We start from the raw sequence: 18,831 nt of genomic DNA, 5'->3' as shown, positions 1-18,831 counted from the left end.
CAAAATGTTTGCGAAATCGTGAAATCACGAATCCCGTACACTTTTTTTGGGAATGTCGGACCCCTCGGATCATTCTGCACAGTGAAACATTAATGAAATACTTCCGGCTGATTTTAAAATTCAAATTAGGTTCAGATTTTAAATTAGGACCTCCGACCAATCGCATTACGCCCTGCATTTTTGTTAAAAAAAGTTCTCTTGGCACGCTCCATGTCGCGCGCCACGATTTTCACATCGCGCGCAAATAGATCTAACCAACAAATAAACAAGTTGGCTTGGTCACGTCTCCATTTAAGGGATAGGATCACGTGACTAACAAAGTTGACTGAGCGACGAAAATAAATCCCTTATTTTTCTGATTGGATTAGCGTCTGACTCTTGGGGTAAAACAGGTTCTGCGCATGGCAAAATCAAGCCAATCAAGTTATCCCTTTCTCGCCTCAAAACCCGAGAACAAGATCTGAGCCGTTATAAAAATTCAAAAGATTTGTTGGTTGGGTCTATTTTATCAAATTTCGCGTTAAATTTCAGTCGGCATGGCATGGATCGTGCCAGGAGAATTTTGTTAACAAAAAGGCAGGACGATATGTGATCGCTCCGAGGTCCTAATTACAAATTATCCTTAAAATCTGAACCAAATTTGAATTTGAAAATTCTTCGGAGGTATTTCCTGAATGTTTCACTAGGCAGACTGGTCTCATAAGAAGAGTCGATAAAAATCACTTGATTTTCCACTTCAGCCTCCCTTTAAGAGGAACTTTGGGTCAAACCACATTATTTAAAGTACTTACAACGAATTTATGGACCTCAGCAGCCCGTTTGCACCCGCATAAACAAAATAAGTTCCTTTTTGAAATTAAAAAGTTTTGTTTAATAGATTCATTTATGTATAGTTTTGAACCTTTATCCGTCCATTTTATTACCTAACGCCTAAATAGTCGATGATATATTTTAGCACTTCAAAGGGAATTTTCATCTTCAGATAATAATTTGTATTCAGCAGAGTTTAAAAGGAAAGGTTCTGAAAACATAAAATTATACCTTAAAAGAACAGCCTTTTTCTAAATATAAAAGGAAAAATATGAAGATAGATCTAAATAAATGAACTCGTATTACAAAATAATTAACGCGTTTTCGTCTTAAAAACGAGGACTACTGAAATATCCGCCATTGGTTTAGTGGCGTCTGCTAAATCGAACCTCTTACTCGTACGAGATTGGTTGAATTCTCACAGCCTGAGCCTTAGAGAGGTGATTAAGGGTAAGGTAGCGCATAGCCCACTCAATCACTCTCGTAAGAAGTTCGATTTGGCAGACGCCACTAAACCAATGGCGGGTGGCGTAGTAGCCCTCGTTTTTAAGACTAATTAAATGCTAATTATTTTTTAATAAGAGATCATTTATTGTCGCGTCCTAAGAATAAATGAACTAGGTGGCGCCACCAGTTAATGTAAACGTAAACACACCCCCTTAGAAAGGTATATAAACATCACCCATTGATTAGATAAGACATTCGAATACCGGGCACGCGACTCTCAACTTCGGACTACGGACTACTGGACTCTTATATGTACGGGTATTATCTAGCAAACTCGCGCTGGTGTTATTTTAGTATATATTTTAATTGTTGTCTAATAAACTATAATTATCGCACATTCGCCTAATTATTAACGTTTATAAGTACACAACAAAATGGCGACGGATCGCGAGATCGTAAGTTAACAAAAAAAAAATTTAGTTTGAATTCTAAATACCGGAAACCGATCCCGCGTAAAAAAAAGAAAACCCCTTAGATCAGAACGTCATAGGAAACCGAAAGTTTTTTTTTAAGTACAGTAGCGATAAAGTCCGCGAACGTTTATTCACGTGAAAACCGGGGAAATCGACACAATGGCCGCGTTCGGACGATTAAATACATTCGATAGTAATAACGAGTCGTGGGAACAGTACGCGGAACGCCTGACAGCCTACTTCGTCGCAAACGAAATAGTCAATTTGGATACCAGGAAAGCTATTCTCCAGACGGTCCTAAGCCCAGATACATACAAGCTTTTGCGAGACCGGATACGCCCAGCAACGATTCAAGACAAGACATTCACCGAGCTGGTTGCCGTTCTTCACAACCATTTCAACCCTAAACCATTGCGCTGTATAGCAAGGCTACGTTTCCATCGGCGACACCGTCAGACCGGCGAATCAGTGGAGACCTATATCGCGGAACTTCAAAACCTGACGCAACATTGCAACTTTGACAAAAGGGAGGAAATGATCGTGGACCAGATCATCTTCGGCATCAACAATGATGCAATGCAACAGCGCCTTATTGCGGAAGAAGAAGAGAAAAAGACGATTACCCTCTCACGCGCCACCACTCTTTTGGTAGCTATGGAAAACTCTAAGCGTAGCATCGGGGAAATGAGATCGGAAGATACCACTAAAATGTCTCAGGTGAATCTCGTCCAATCTAAAGGAAGGCATCGACCAAAGAATGGACATGATATCCAAAAATCACAAAAAGGGAATCAACCCGCGTCAGCTAAGTCAAACTACGCAAACAAGCACCAGAACTCAAGAACAGTACCAGACTTCAGTAAGTGCATCCGATGTTTGAATCCTGACCATTACTCCCGCGATTGTCCATATAAGACCGCCAAGTGCTCCAAGTGTGATCGGATAGGCCACTTGGCAAGAGCATGCTTGGATCCACCGGAAAAATCCAGGACGAGGGAAATCCATAGAAAACCACATCAAGCTAATTATGTACAGACAGCGAACGAGAGCGAGTTAATTCATGTCCACCATTTTCCGGAATACGATGTGGATGTCTGCCAAATCCGAGATATTACACCAAATCCAAGCCGTGTGGCGCACATTCGAGAGTCCAAATCGAAACGTCATAGCTCGGAACATCCAAGGGCTGTAAACGCAGTACAGGACCACAACGAAGAAGTCCCACCACCTGACGTTGTAACCCTTGATGTTAATGGAACAGCCGTGTTGTTCCAGCTGGATAATGGATCGGGACATACCATGATGACACGGCAGGAGTTCCAGAAGCTCGTCCCTACCGTACACCTAAAACCATTTTCACGAAAACTAGAATCATACACCGGAAACGAGGTCGAAGTCATGGGGCAAGCCGAAGTCCACGTGACCTACGACGGTAACGAAGATACACTACCACTGGTGGTTGTCAACTCCAATGGACCAAATCTCTGGGGCCGAAAGTGGCTTTTCTCAAAACTGAATATTTTGCCGTCGGTATCACACCGTAAGGAAAGGATTAATGCCGTGGAAAGCGAACCCGACTTAAAGAAGATTCTAGAGAAGCACGCCGAACTCTTCACACCCGGACTGGGAAAACTCAAGAACATCAAAGCTCACTTGCATGTGAAACCGGAAGCAACTCCCAAGTTCTGTAAGGCCAGGACTATTCCTTACGCCCGTAAAGATGCAGTCGAGAGGGAGCTGAGACGCATGGAAGCTGAGGGAATTATAGAGAAAGTAGACTACTCTGCTTACGCATCACCGATCGTTGCCGTGCAGAAACCGGACGGCGGAATAAGAACCTGTGCAGATTTTAAGTCAACCCTCAACCCTGTGTTAAACATCGATACATATCCGCTTCCCAAGGCTGAGGATATCTTTGCCACGCTGGCGGGGTGCAAGTTCTTCTCCAAGCTGGACCTAAAAGAAGCTTATAACCAGATAGAATTGGACGAGGACTCCCGGAAATACACGGTCATCAACACCACACTTGGTTTATTTCGCTTCAACCGCCTTCCCTTTGGAGTAGCCTCAGCTTCTGCTATTTTCCAGCGAATTATGGAGACTGTCCTCAATGACATTCCTCAGGTCACGCCTTTCCAAGACGATACGTTAATCGGCGGCCGCACCCAACGTGATCACCTAAAAATTCTTGACAGAGTTCTCCAGAAACTACGAGACTTTGGCCTAAAATTGAAGAGGGAAAAATGTAAATTCCTGCAGACGGAAGTTGAGTTTCTTGGACACAAACTCGACAAATTAACGAACCATCCCATTATTTGAATAGACTATCCTTCCAAAAAAAAAAAAAAAAAAAAAAAAAAAAAAAAAAAGGGTATTGTCGCGTCCTAAGAATAAATGAACTAGGTGGCGCCACCAGTTAATGTAAACGTAAACACACCCCCTTAGAAAGGTATATAAACATCACCCATTGATTAGATAAGACATTCGAATACCGGGCACGCGACTCTCAACTTCGGACTACGGACTACTGGACTCTTATATGTACGGGTATTATCTAGCAAACTCGCGCTGGTGTTATTTTAGTATATATTTTAATTGTTGTCTAATAAACTATAATTATCGCACATTCGCCTAATTATTAACGTTTATAAGTACACAACATTTATTTTTTTATATTTTTCCTTTTATATTTAGAAAAAGGCTGTTCTTTTAAGGTACTTGATCTTTTCCTTTAAATGATGTTCCGATTTAACAAACGTTTATACATCAATTAATGAGTTAAATATTAGAATAAGTATTAGAACTACACATAATTGTATAAGTTTCCATACTGAGTATTATAATTCATGAAATTAACCTTTATATTAAATTATTTCCTAGAATTTTTAATACATGACATCGGTATCAATCGGTATCAGTTCCCGTTTGCACCGGAATCGATCGGTATCGGTTCCCGTTTGCACCGGTATCGATCGCTATCGGTGCCCGTTTGCACCGGTATCGATCGCTATCGGTGCCCGTTTGCACCGGTATCGATCGCTATCGGTGCCCGTTTGCACCGGTATCGATCGCTATCGGTGCCCGTTTGCACCGGTATCGATCGCTATCGGTGCCCGTTTGCACCGGTATCGGTTCACGTTTGCAACGGTATCAATCGGTATCTGGTTAAGCCGGGTATTGGCCATCTCCAATTGTAACTGCTACTACTGTGTAGTTTTGCACCCTTATATAGTTCAGAATGATAAGGAACTCATCCGATTCAGTAACTTAAATAGTTTAATACCATTAACCCGATCCGGTCCTTAAAAGCAACATTAGAAACTATAATTTTGTGTTCCGCATACGTTATATTTTTGAGCCGTGAATCACTTACCTTGAAAATGTTTTTGAATCGATCCGAACTAGAAAGCCATCAATGATATTTATATAAAATATGCTATTCTTTACGGAACCCTAAATATTATCAATACAATAAATACCTATAGACCTAAATGAAATTCTCCGAAAATCTCTAAAAATACTTTAGGCAAAGCCTTAAATTTGTTATAACCATTGGTATAACTCTCAAAATCTTTCTTACCACAGTAATTCCGTTGGCGAAAATGAAGTGTGTCCGAGATTTGCATGGATACCTCACCTTATAATTTCATTAGAAAGGTCTCTCTATGAATTATTAATATTATAACTTTAAAGCAAAGGTTAATCAAATGTTTCCTTATGGTAGGCCTAGACTTTTAAGTTTATTAAAATATTGGAAAAATTTAAATAAACCTCTAGCGTGTGCAACACGTTCAAGAAAATGATCCTAGCTGGGAGGAGTTGAAAAGTAATGGAATTGTACGCGCCTTTTAAACCGACAACCGAGAATGTGACATCTCACAATGGCAGAAATGGCATGTTGGAAAACTTGGATATTGCTTCCCGCAACCTCGCACTACGCATTGCCCTTTTGTAAGAATGTCGATAAGGGAAAAACGTCCTGTATCTGTTGTTGCGCAATCAGTACTCGTCGTTTTGAAAATAGTTCAATTTATGTCACAGCGAGAGTAAAATAGACCCACATGACCAGAGGCAACCAATTTAACCCCACTTGACCCTCTTTCTCCCATTTCGGGAATGTAAGGGCGCAGTGTAGAAAAGGAGTTCACCCCACGTCTTTTCTTCTCCTCCCTAATCATAATGAATGACAATTCTTCGTTTGTCTTATAATCTGAGCAACATTCCGTTCCTGGTTACTCTTTTATAAATAAGACTTTATTTTGAAACATAAATTAAGTTTTTAATAAAGTAATGATTAAATCAATAACATTAATAAATATTTCATGTACATTCAGGAATCTGATAGAACGACATTTTCATATTTTTTTTCCCGACCATTGTACTCTGCTGTTCAAAGTAGTCCCTAGTTTCACATGTCGGCCGAACGATCGCTCTGTATAGAAAATGTGTATACTTTATGATAAAATCATTAAAATTTTAGTTACGCCCCACAAATATCCATGTGTGTTCCTGTCTTTGAAATAAAATGTCTAACACATGAACTCAAGCAATAGCCGTTGACCACAAACTATTTTCCTGCCCTAGCTTCATCATTGCCATGGATATTTTCGATTAAGTTAAAGAATTCATTAGAACTCATTCTAAAATACTGGGGCAGTACCAAAATTCAAAATATTGACAGTGTGTCTAGCTATGCTAATCAAGAAAATGCGTGGCTAATGTTGTCAGAAATGGTTACTATAGAAACGAAGCAAATCAAACATTACGTTTACCTGAGTGAACTCTTTAAAATGGTATTGAATTTCGAGTTTTCATTAAGAAAGAATACTAAATTATTCAGGGAGAAAGACGAAGTCTTTTCTGAAACATTGAAATGATAACGATTTGTGACCTTTCGCGACAAACTTTAGCGAGTAACTCAAGTATAACCATACCTAAATACATTCTCTTATTCTGGGTCAGTATCATAATTTATAATATGGAGCTTTGCTTAAGCCAATTTTGTGAACCTTCAGTTTTTCGTATTTTGTGACAAATGGCGATGAAACGAGCGGAGCCTCCGAAATGAACTAGGCCCATGCGTGTCACGAAGCGAGAATATTCTTTTAACCAGTTTAGTTCGCCGTGGTTTTACGCTTGGGGGCGCTTATATTACCGTAAAATAAACAAAGTTCAACCCCGTGACCCTGTCGACTGCTTAAGTATTTGGGCCAAGGTCGCGGATTATAAGTATACGTTTTTATTACTCCTACTGAATTATTTTAATTGAAATAATTTATTTTGTTGTCATCAATGCAATCTAACCTAAAGATTCAATAAAAAGTGAATAGCCCCAAAAACATTTATGTTAATTTTAGGATCAAACTTTTCTCTTTCATAAAAATTTTATGACTGACCCCTAAAATATCAACGATAATTTAAGGAAGACCCCTGTCACAACGGTAATATGAGCGCCATCTCGTACACATATATGGTGAAAATATTTTCCTTAACAAACTGAACATTTCCCCACATAAAATTTGACATGCATGGGCCTAGTTCATTTCGGAGGCTCCGAAACGAGTAATCTAAAAATCTTTGTTGACTGATATAATACAAAGTTTCAAGGGCAGGCCTAATAGATGGGCTGACTTACAAAAGAGAAAAATACATGGTATTCCAAAACAAAGCGGTATAACCAAAGTACAGAGGGTTCAATGGTTTTTTTTCATAAACTAGTGTTTTACGAATTACCCTTCAAATTCTACTAAGAAACTTAAAAGGCAAAAGTAATTTATTTAAGGGACCATAATCAAAACATTTTAGACTCAAAAAAATTACCCATAGAACTTCGACTCACTGAAGAAATTGGCGTTGAAGAATAAGGCGTAACAATCGATAAATTTTATGTGTTAAGATAATTAAATTTACACGAAATCGAGAGTTGTTAGCTGTGACTTGTGATACTAATTGTCATGACATAATATTACAAGTAGGACAGAAATGTACGTTCTGGGACAAAGTATTCGGCCCCCACTCTAACATTTCCGAACTCCATTGATAGATGGCGTCCACTCCTTGCTTTTAGTTTAACTACCACATAGGTGGCGCTGTTTCGTTTCACTGCTCCATAGATGGCGCTGTTTCGTTTCACTGCTCCATATATGGCGCTGTTTCGTTTCACTGCTCCATATATGGCGCTGTTTCGTTTCACTGCTCCATAGATGGCGCTGTTTAGTTTCACTGCTCCATATATGGTGCTTCCGATTCGTCATACCCACATCCAGTACTTTCGGATCGGTACTCCCTAATTTTTTAACTCATGGTATATTATATATTTTACATTTTTTTTTAAATTTCTATCTTTATTCAATAACATAACTCTTTGCTTCACAATGAAAGTCACATGTGATCAATCCTCGCTGCGTTATCGAACAAAAAAAAAACAAGTTGGGAAACCAAAATTAACCTCTCCGAGTCGAGACGTTTTTCGTAAATAATCCAATTAATATAATTGCTATCAATTATTTTTATCGTCAGTAATTTACTTTAATATTAGTTATAACGTTTGAATTCTAGCGTACGCCTCTTTAATAACTTTTGGATATTTAGGGTAAATAAGGCGATTGATTCACAATAAATGATAAGAAAACTCGCAATTGCGTGAACCTTGCGGTGGAAGCTCTGGCATTGGGAGGCTAGACGTTTCTCGTAACCCTAGCCGATCGCCGCGTAAATCTTAACCCTAACGACTATAATGGAACTACGAACGCGTTCCGGATATAGCATATATATGTTTGCTCCGATTTGCCAACTGCGAACGCGGTGACAGACACGTCCAGTGTAATACCTCTCCGTGACGTCATCTCCACTCTGGGAGGTAAAAAATCATACTTACGGAACATATTCAGAGAACATTTGATTAGGCGCTGCACCTAGCTGGGGGGCCTTATAGCATGAATGTTATTACCAAGACCCTGCCAAGAAAATAATCAATTTCTTGATTACAAGAATCTATTACTTTCTTAGGCCTAAAGCGCCATCTACATGTTTGTTTTCGGTGAATATTTAAAAAAATTATATAAAGATTTACCATTGTTAGATAAAAGGAGCTCAATTTCTAGTGGTTATTTCGCAAAGAAATCGATGGCACGAAAAAGTTCATATTTTAAAACGTATTAATGCTTTTAAATAAATACTGAAGTTTACACATGCTGTACTTTATTTAATAATTTAAACAAACTATGACATATTTACAATGAAAAATATTATACAATATTCTAAGAGGAACTGTATTAATCAGAAAATAGTTTTTGCCACTTCGAAATTCATAAAAAATATATATATTTAAAAAAGTACTTTAAAATTAGTCCACCTCTTCGACCGTTGGCCCCTGAGATGTTCCATAGTTTGGAGTTTGACCCGTCGAATGACCACCGTGTAACTTCATCATTATTGGATTACATTGTGATTGGAGTTCTTTTAATTTGTGATCGTATTCCTCTTTTTCGGCCAAGGTGTTGTTATCCACCCAGGAGAGAGCCTGATCGCAAATTTCATTGACGCGGTTTTTGTCTTCGCTCGATAATTTCTCGTTGGGAGCTTCGTTGGCCGCTTGTTTGACGCTGTAGGCGTAGCTTTCGATTTGATTCCTGGCCGTGATTCTCTCCCTTTGTTTCTCATCCTCCTCCTTGTATTTCTCCGCGTCTTGTACCATTCGATCTATTTCTTCTTTCGAAAGCCTTCCCTTGTCGTTGGTGATTTGGATGCTGTTGCTCTTCCCCGTGCTCTCATCTTTGGCGGTGACGTGCAAGATGCCATTAGCGTCCAAATCAAAGGTCACCTCGATCTTCGGAACTCCCCTGGGCGCCGGAGGTATCCCGCTAAGTTCGAAAGTGCCCAACAAGTTGTTGTCCTTCGTCATGGCCCGTTCGCCTTCGAATACTTGAATGGTGACGCCAGGTTGGTTGTCGGAGTACGTCGTGAAGGTCTTCGATGTCTTGCAGGGAATTCGACTGTTGCGTTCTACGAGTTTGGTCATGACGCCACCGGCTGTCTCGATGCCCAAAGAAAGAGGGGCCACGTCTACTAAGAGAACGTCTTTGATGACGTCACTCTTGTCTCCCGTAATTACGGCGGCCTGTACCGCTGCACCGTAGGCTACAGCCTCGTCCGGGTTGATTGACATGCATAAGTCTTTTCCATTGAAGAAATCTTGGAGCAATTTTTGAATCTTGGGAATTCTTGTGGAACCACCGACTAAGACGATGTCGTGGATCATGGATTTGTCCATCTTGGCGTCTTTCAACGCTTTCTCTACAGGTTGAAGGGTGCCGCGGAAGAGGTCGATGCAAAGTTCTTCGAACCTGGCCCTGGTGATCTTGGAGTAAAAGTCAGCACCTTCGTAAAGAGCGTCAATTTCTATGGAGGCCTCGGAGCTACTGGATAGGGTTCTCTTAGCGCGTTCGCACGCCGTTCGGAGCCTCCTTAGAGCACGGGCATTGCCTCTGATGTCCTTCTTGTATTTTCTTTTGAACTCTTCCACGAAATGATTGACCATTCTGTTGTCAAAGTCTTCGCCACCCAGATGGGTATCTCCGGCTGTGGAGCGAACTTCGAACAGTGAGCCTTGATCGATTGTCAGGATGGAGACGTCGAATGTACCACCGCCAAGGTCAAAGATGAGTACGTTTTTCTCGCCTTTGAGCTTTTTGTCCAAGCCATAGGCCAGCGCGGCTGCCGTTGGTTCGTTGATGATTCTCAAGACATTGAGACCGGCGATGGCTCCGGCGTCCTTTGTAGCTTGTCTCTGAGAGTCGTTGAAGTAGGCTGGAACTGTGACGACGGCGTCTTTGACTGGTTGTCCCAGATAAGCTTCGGCCGTTTCCTTCATCTTTGTAAGCACCATGGAACTGATTTCTTCCGGGTTGAAGAGCTTCCTCTCACCCTTGAATTCGACCTGGATCTTGGGTTTGCCCCCAGAGTTGATGACAGCGAAGGGCCAATGTTTAATGTCTGCTTGTACGGTCGAGTCATCGAATTTTCTTCCGATGAGACGTTTCGCGTCGAAAACCGTGTTTTCAGGGTTAAGGGCAACTTGAGATTTCGCCCCGTCTCCTATCAGTCGTTCAGTGTCTGTGAAGGCAACGTAGCTGGGCGTCGTTCTGTTACCCTGGTCATTGGCGATGATCTCCACCTTTCCGTGTTGGAAGACACCGACGCAAGAGTACGTCGTGCCAAGGTCAATTCCGATAGCGGGAGCTTTCACCATTTTTCTCTCGTTAATAGTTTCCAATCTAATATTTATATACGTCGGACTCTTTTTAGATAATAATAAATATATTCAAACTTTGTTTCTTGATTAGTTCAGTGACTTTAAGTTAAAGCACTAGAATTTATATTAGAACAATTCAAGCTAACGCTTTATCAAGCTTTAATATTTTCACTTTCCGTGTCTCTCTTTTGAGTTGAATCTGGGGAGCTCCGCGAGCGCGCGGTCTTATATACTGTTAGCCAGCTTTCTAGAGTGTTCCAGAGAGAGCCAGAGACTCCAGAGAGGCGGAGCGTCGATTTACGTCGATGCGACTACCCATCTGGATTTCTGGAATATTCGAGAGAGAACCAGAGAGGCGAGGTACTACTATACCTTGTTACGTTTGCTATGAGATAACAAGCAACGCCAAGCGTTTCGCTTTAGTATGAGTGATGTTTGAAATTATGATTCCCCTAACATAGTGGAGAAAAATCTAGAACACTGCCTAACGGAATAACGGAATGAATTTGTTTAGTGTTGTTTTTAGAGATCGGCGTTGATAATCAATTAGTACTGAGTTTGTAGGATAACGTAATGCAAAATCAGGCAAGAAACAAACTTGATAAGGGCGTTTATTCACAGATTCGAAATTTCTGTAATGACATTGCTGTCAATAAAGCTGCAAAGCAAATCGGTAAATATACCATAACGAATTAGAAAGTCTAATAAAAATACAATAACGAATTAAAAAGTTTAATAAAAATACAATAACGAATTAAAACTCTAACTAAAATAAAATAACGAAACAAACAATTCGAACTAAAACTCTACCCAAAATTCGATAACGAATAAAAATTTTTAAAAATCATAACAGAATACAATAAGGAATTAAAAATTATAACCAAAATATATTAATGAATAAAACATTCTGCCCATGATTTTGTTCTCTTTTTATTTATTAATATTATGTTATAGTTTTTTATAATTGAAGCAACTTGTATTTACTATACTCATGTGAAAGCCACACTCTTATCTTGAGAATTGTCTTATCAAATGCCTTAGCATAATACTGTTCAAAATATTGCATTTCTATAATTATAACATAGATCTAGAAGGATCTAGAAGAGTATATAAATTGCTTTATTGAAAGCAATGCCATTACAGAATTTTGGAATCTGATTGTAAACGCTTTTATCAAGATTGTTTCTTGCGTTATTTTGCATTACGTTTCCATAAAACTCAGTTTTAACTGATTATCAAGCGCGATCTCTATAAACAAAGCAAACCAATTCATTTACGTTAGGCACTCATTCTAGAATTTTCCCCACTATGATAGAGGAATCATAATTTCAAACATGACTCATACTAAAGCCAAAGGCTCGGCGTTGCTTGTTATCTCATAGCAAGCATAACAAGGTATAGTAGTACCTCGCCTCTCCCGTTCTCTCTCGAATATTCCAGAACGGTGGACGCATCGACGTAAATCGACGCTCCGCCTCTCCCGCTCTCTCGAACTCTCTAGAACTTTAGCTAAAAGTATATTATAAACAAGACGGCCCAAGGGCTCGTAATAGTAGCCACATCGTACGAGTGAATAGCCCCTCTATACCCTACCCTAATGAGTGGATAACCCCTCTATACCTTACCCTAATGAGTGGATAACACATCTATACCTTACCCTAATGAGTGAATAGCGCTATCTTTTACAATGCTTAAATGATTTACCGTGCATAAAATCAGAGTTAATAGCCCACTGCCTAACGGAAATGAATTTGTTTAGTGTTGTTTTTAGAGATCGGCGTTGATAATCAATTAGTACTGAGTTTGTAGGGCAAGGTAATGCAAAATCAGGCAAGAAACAAACAAAACAGATTCGAAATTTCTGTAATGACATTGCTGTCAATAAAGCTGCAAAGCAAATCGGTAAATAGTATTGGTTCTTTTAAACTCTGCATAAGGAGATTACTCTTCGAGATATATGTTATAATTAAAGCACCGCAAGATTTTGAACAGAGTTGCACTAACGAATTAAAAAGTCTAATAAAAATACATTAACGAATTAAAAAGTCTAATAAAAATACAATAACGAATTAGAAAGTCTAATAAAAATACAATAACGAATAAAAAAAGTCTAATAAAAATACAATAACGAATTAGAAAGTCTTATAAAAATACAATAACCAATTAAAAAGTCTAATAAAAATACAATAACGAATTAGAAAGTCTTATAAAAATACAATAACGAATTAAAAAGTCTAATAAAATACAATAACGAATTAAAAAGTCTAATAAAAATACAATAACGAATTAAAAAGTCTAATAAATATATAATAACGAATTAAAAAGTCCAATAGAAAATACCATAACGAATTAGAAAGTCTAATAAAAATACAATAACGAATTAGAAAGTCTAATAAAAATACAATAACGAATTAGAAAGTCTAATAAAAATACAATAACGAATTAAAAAGTCCAAAAGAAAATACCATAACGAATTAGAAAGTCTAATAAAAAATACAAAAACGAATTAAAAAGTCCAATAGAAAATACCATAACGAATTAGAAAGTCTAATAAAAATACAATAACGAATTAGAAAGTCTAATAAAAATACAATAACGAATTAAAAAGTCCAAAAGAAAATACCATAACGAATTAGAAAGTCTAATAAAAAATACAAAAACGAATTAAAAAGTCCAATAGAAAATACCATAACGAATTAGAAAGTCTAATAAAAATACAATAACGAATTAAAAAGTCTAATAAAAAATACCATAACGAATTAAAAGTCTAACTAAAATATAATAACGAACAAACAATTCGAACTAAAACTCTACCCAAAATTCGATAACGAATAAAAATTTTTAAAAATCATAACAGAAAACAATAAGGAATTAAAAATTATAACCAAAATATATTAATGAATAAAACATTCTACCTATGATTTTGTTCTCTTTTTATTAATTAATATTATGTTACAGTTTTTTATAATTCAAGCAAACTTGTATTTACTATACTCATGTGAAAGCCACACTCTTATCTTGAGAATTGTCTGTGCTTCCTCTGTCTTATCAAATGCCTTAGCATAATACTGTTCAAAATATTGCATTTCTAAAATTATAACATAGATCTAGAAGAGTATATAAGTTGCTTTATTGAAAGCAATGCCATTACAGAATTTTGGAATCTGAGTGTAAACGCTTTTATCAAGATTGTTTCTTCCCTGATTTTGCATTACTTTTCCATAAAATTCAGTTTTAACTGATTATCAAGCGCGATTTCTAAAAACAACGCAAAACAATTCATTTACGTTAGGAACTCATTCTAGAATTTTCTCCACTATGTTAGAGGGATAATATTTCAAACATCACTCACAAGCAGTGCTCACACTAAAGCGAAACGCTTGGCGTTGCTTGTTATCTCCTAGCAAGCGTAACAAGGTATAGTAGTACCTCGCTTCTCTCGTTCTCTCTCGAATATTCCAGAAATCCAGAACGGTGGACGCATCGACGTAAATCGACGCTCCGACGCTCCGCCTCTCTGGCTCTCTCTTGAACTCTCTAGAACTTTAGCTAAAAGTATATAAGACCGCGCGCTCGCGGAGCTCCCCAGATTCAACTCAAAAGAGAGACACGGAAAGTGAAAATATTAAAGCTTGATAAAGCGTTAGCTTGAATTGTTCTAATATAAATTCTAGTGCTTTAACTTAAAGTCACTGAACTAATCAAGAAACAAAAAGTTTGAATATATTTATTATTATCTAAAAAGAGTCCGACGTATATAAATATTAGATTGGAAACTATTAACGAGAGAAAAATGGTGAAAGCTCCCGCTATCGGAATTGACCTTGGCACGACGTACTCTTGCGTCGGTGTCTTCCAACACGGAAAGGTGGAGATCATCGCCAATGACCAGGGTAACAGAACGACGCCCAGCTACGTTGCCTTCACAGACACTGAACGATTGATAGGAGACGGGGCGAAATCTCAAGTTGCACTTAACCCTGAAAACACGGTTTTCGACGCGAAACGTCTCATCGGAAGAAAATTCGATGACTCGACCGTACAAGCAGACATTAAACATTGGCCCTTCGCTGTCATCAACTCTGGGGGCAAACCCAAGATCCAGGTCGAATTCAAGGGTGAGAGGAAGCTCTTCAACCCGGAAGAAATCAGTTCCATGGTGCTTACAAAGATGAAGGAAACGGCCGAAGCTTATCTGGGACAACCAGTCAAAGACGCCGTCGTCACAGTTCCAGCCTACTTCAACGACTCTCAGAGACAAGCTACAAAGGACGCCGGAGCCATCGCCGGTCTCAATGTCTTGAGAATCATCAACGAACCAACGGCAGCCGCGCTGGCCTATGGCTTGGACAAAAAGCTCAAAGGCGAGAAAAACGTACTCATCTTTGACCTTGGCGGTGGTACATTCGACGTCTCCATCCTGACAATCGATCAAGGCTCACTGTTCGAAGTTCGCTCCACAGCCGGAGATACCCATCTGGGTGGCGAAGACTTTGACAACAGAATGGTCAATCATTTCGTGGAAGAGTTCAAAAGAAAATACAAGAAGGACATCAGAGGCAATGCCCGTGCTCTAAGGAGGCTCCGAACGGCGTGCGAACGCGCTAAGAGAACCCTATCCAGTAGCTCCGAGGCCTCCATAGAAATTGACGCTCTTTACGAAGGTGCTGACTTTTACTCCAAGATCACCAGGGCCAGGTTCGAAGAACTTTGCATCGACCTCTTCCGCGGCACCCTTCAACCTGTAGAGAAAGCGTTGAAAGACGCCAAGATGGACAAATCCATGATCCACGACATCGTCTTAGTCGGTGGTTCCACAAGAATTCCCAAGATTCAAAAATTGCTCCAAGATTTCTTCAATGGAAAAGACTTATGCATGTCAATCAACCCGGACGAGGCTGTAGCCTACGGTGCAGCGGTACAGGCCGCCGTAATTACGGGAGACAAGAGTGACGTCATCAAAGACGTTCTCTTAGTAGACGTGGCCCCTCTTTCTTTGGGCATCGAGACAGCCGGTGGCGTCATGACCAAACTCGTAGAACGCAACAGTCGAATTCCCTGCAAGACATCGAAGACCTTCACGACGTACTCCGACAACCAACCTGGCGTCACCATTCAAGTATTCGAAGGCGAACGGGCCATGACGAAGGACAACAACTTGTTGGGCACTTTCGAACTTAGCGGGATACCTCCGGCGCCCAGGGGAGTTCCGAAGATCGAGGTGACCTTTGATTTGGACGCTAATGGCATCTTGCACGTCACCGCCAAAGATGAGAGCACGGGGAAGAGCAACAGCATCCAAATCACCAACGACAAGGGAAGGCTTTCGAAAGAAGAAATAGATCGAATGGTCCAAGACGCGGAGAAATACAAGGAGGAGGATGAGAAACAAAGGGAGAAAATCGCGGCCAGGAATCAAATCGAAAGCTACGCCTACAGCGTCAAACAAGCGGCCAACGAAGCTCCCAACGAGAAATTATCGAGCGAAGACAAAAAGCGCGTCAATGAAATTTGCGAACAGGCTCTCTCCTGGATGGATAACAACACCTTGGCCGAGAAAGAGGAATACGATCACAAATTAAAAGAACTCCAATCACAATGTAATCCAATAATGATGAAGTTACACGGTGGTCATTCGACGGGTCAAACTCCAAACTATGGAACATCTCAGGGGCCAACGGTCGAAGAGGTGGACTAATTTTAAAGTACTTTTTTAAATATAAATATTTTTTATGAATTTCTAAGTGAAAAAAACTATTTTGTGACTAATACAGTTCCTCTTAAACTATTGTATAATATTTTTCATTGTAAATATGTCATAATTTAAGCTTTTATTTAAATTACTTGCTGTACTTTATTTAATAAAGATCAATCTTTTATATGTTATTTATTGTGTGACTAATGTTTATTGCATTTATAATGCAACGTTGTTAAACTTTGAATACTTACTAATATAGAAAAGTCTAAGTGAGATCTATTTCGATAACGCTGGGTTATACGAATTTTTGAGGTTTTTATCTATTGTTACCATATCTTTCTGACTTTGGTAATCCTAATCGAATTTTTTACAGGCTTTCGAAAAATTAGGTTTAATTCTAATTCTTAAATCAAGATATATTTAGACCGTTATTCTGTAGATATTGTAAATAAACACTAAAGTTATTGAAACCTTAGGCGAATTAGTGGCGACTTCTGACATAATAATCTCGAAATTATATTTACCTACGTTTTTACTCAATGTTGTTTCCCAATAACGGCACGTAGTTCTGAAATGGAAGTTCGAAAAACTATACAGTAAAAAAATCGGATTCCGATGCCTGGGATAGCAGTTACTGAACGTAGCCTTAAAATCAAACTTACCTTCTCCAAGATCAAATTAACGCCGCTAGAGGTTCTTGACTCTGGTGTTATCCGGTGACGTAATGTCTGGCATTTTATTTTGTGTGGTAGATTCCCTAAAATAGAGATCTTAATTTATTACGTATCCTTATGTGTGTCATTTGCGCTACTATGTAAAGGGAGAGCGAAATAGCCAGAAATATATTTATTTTTCTTTTGGGAAAATTACTATGAATACTTACCAAAAATTATCATTAAGTTTTAAAGATGTTTTTGGTAAATTACACCTGAATTTTAATTACCTCTAACTAATTAAAGCCCGAGAATTTTTCAGAAATAAAAAGCACGCTATCTGCTTTAAATTCACGTGAAGTATCGTTCTCTTATTGGATGAAAGTTCACATGAAGGTAAGAATAGGAATTAACGACTTAATAGCGCAAAAACTTCGAAATTAACAGACTAGCGGGATAAAAGGTAACCTATTTGTTAATCCAAATCGAAGTCTACCTGCATACCAAGCTTTATCGAAATCCTTTCAGCCGTTAAATTGGTTTTGAGTAACCAACATCCAAACTCAAAAACTAATATTGGGATAGCTTTGTTAATGGTATTGATGTTCTTTTATTAGTTTAAATTCATTAAAAAAAAGTTGTGCCTCCGGCCATTTCATCCTCCCTTTAACACGTAATGATTAACTTCCAAGAAAAAGGGGGATGTTACTACAAAAAATACCGCTAGTCTGATAACATCTACTACACATCTTTGTATTTTCATACCAGCGTTTATGTTCATTCTTCTATCGGAAAACAACGGATGTAGAGTTTGAACTAGTCTTACGCAATACTGATTAAGACCTCTTGAGATTAAGATCGAAGGTTTTATTAAGCTTTGTTAATTATGTTTATGCTATTTTATTAGTCTAAATTGATTAAAAATTGTTGTCAGGCCATTTCATCATCCCTTTACGCTTAATGATTAACTTCTTAGAAAAAGGGTGTACTACAACAAAAATTACCGCTAGTCTGATAACGTCTACCATAAGTTCAAAAGATATGCTCCATAAGTCTGTCACTGGTTACTGAGAACTTGTTATGAAGTGACGTAGGTGAAACGTCATAGATTCAGGGTAAAGCGACGCCTGGTGAGGTGCTGTCAAAGGCTTAGTAATGCAGACTAAACAGTAAGATGAACTGAAAACCCGAGTGTAATCAATTCTCGCTCATTGAGTTTTGAAAAGTACCACTTGAGTGGCCTTTCATCCGCTAGGATATAAGACCCATTTATCTATATCACGCGCTTGTGGCGTCATCCCGGTGCAACCAAGGGAACTAAAATAAAAGACGGGGAATTTGACTGCTTTCAAGAATACATGTATTTATATATTTCTTATCTAGGCTTCGAGATGGCGACGCCATAGCGTGAAAAACTTGGTATCTGTCCGTCCGTCCCGATGTTTCCAAATGTGTCGCACTTACCCCAATAGGCAGGTTAACGCAAAGGCCACTCTA

General features: G+C 38.8%; 3 protein-coding genes and 1 long non-coding RNA gene across 4 annotated transcripts; 2 read left to right on the top strand and 2 right to left on the bottom strand.

The window, feature by feature from the left end:
- The first annotated feature begins 1,889 nt into the window (after window positions 1-1,889).
- Window positions 1,890-4,049, top strand: LOC149678647 (uncharacterized). Its single transcript, XM_089835914.1, has one exon. It carries the CDS (start codon window positions 1,890-1,892, stop codon window positions 4,047-4,049), a length of 2,160 nt encoding a protein of 719 aa, XP_089692040.1.
- A 1,992-nt stretch (window positions 4,050-6,041) lies between these two features.
- Window positions 6,042-17,758, bottom strand: LOC149678644 (uncharacterized). The gene is made up of 3 exons (XR_016366108.1): window positions 17,344-17,758; window positions 17,206-17,249; window positions 6,042-8,016 (listed from the first exon to the last, which is right to left on the bottom strand). It is a non-coding gene; the product is annotated as an uncharacterized LOC149678644 (long non-coding RNA).
- Window positions 8,870-11,192, bottom strand: LOC149678646 (heat shock protein 68-like). The gene has a single exon (XM_089836586.1). It carries the CDS (start codon window positions 10,978-10,980, stop codon window positions 9,076-9,078), a length of 1,905 nt encoding a protein of 634 aa, XP_089692712.1. The 5' UTR covers window positions 10,981-11,192; the 3' UTR covers window positions 8,870-9,075.
- On the top strand, window positions 14,655-16,869 carry LOC149678645 (heat shock protein 68-like). The gene has a single exon (XM_089836585.1). It carries the CDS (start codon window positions 14,777-14,779, stop codon window positions 16,679-16,681), a length of 1,905 nt encoding a protein of 634 aa, XP_089692711.1. The 5' UTR covers window positions 14,655-14,776; the 3' UTR covers window positions 16,682-16,869.
- Window positions 17,759-18,831: the final 1,073 nt, after the last annotated feature.

This window comes from Phalangium opilio, unplaced genomic scaffold (genome assembly GCF_054372755.1).
Source record: "Phalangium opilio isolate 3A_F unplaced genomic scaffold, DU_Popi_V2 ptg000042l_1, whole genome shotgun sequence".
Classification (NCBI taxonomy): Eukaryota; Metazoa; Arthropoda; class Arachnida; order Opiliones; family Phalangiidae; genus Phalangium; species Phalangium opilio.
This window is presented reverse-complemented; position numbering and strand designations above follow the sequence as displayed.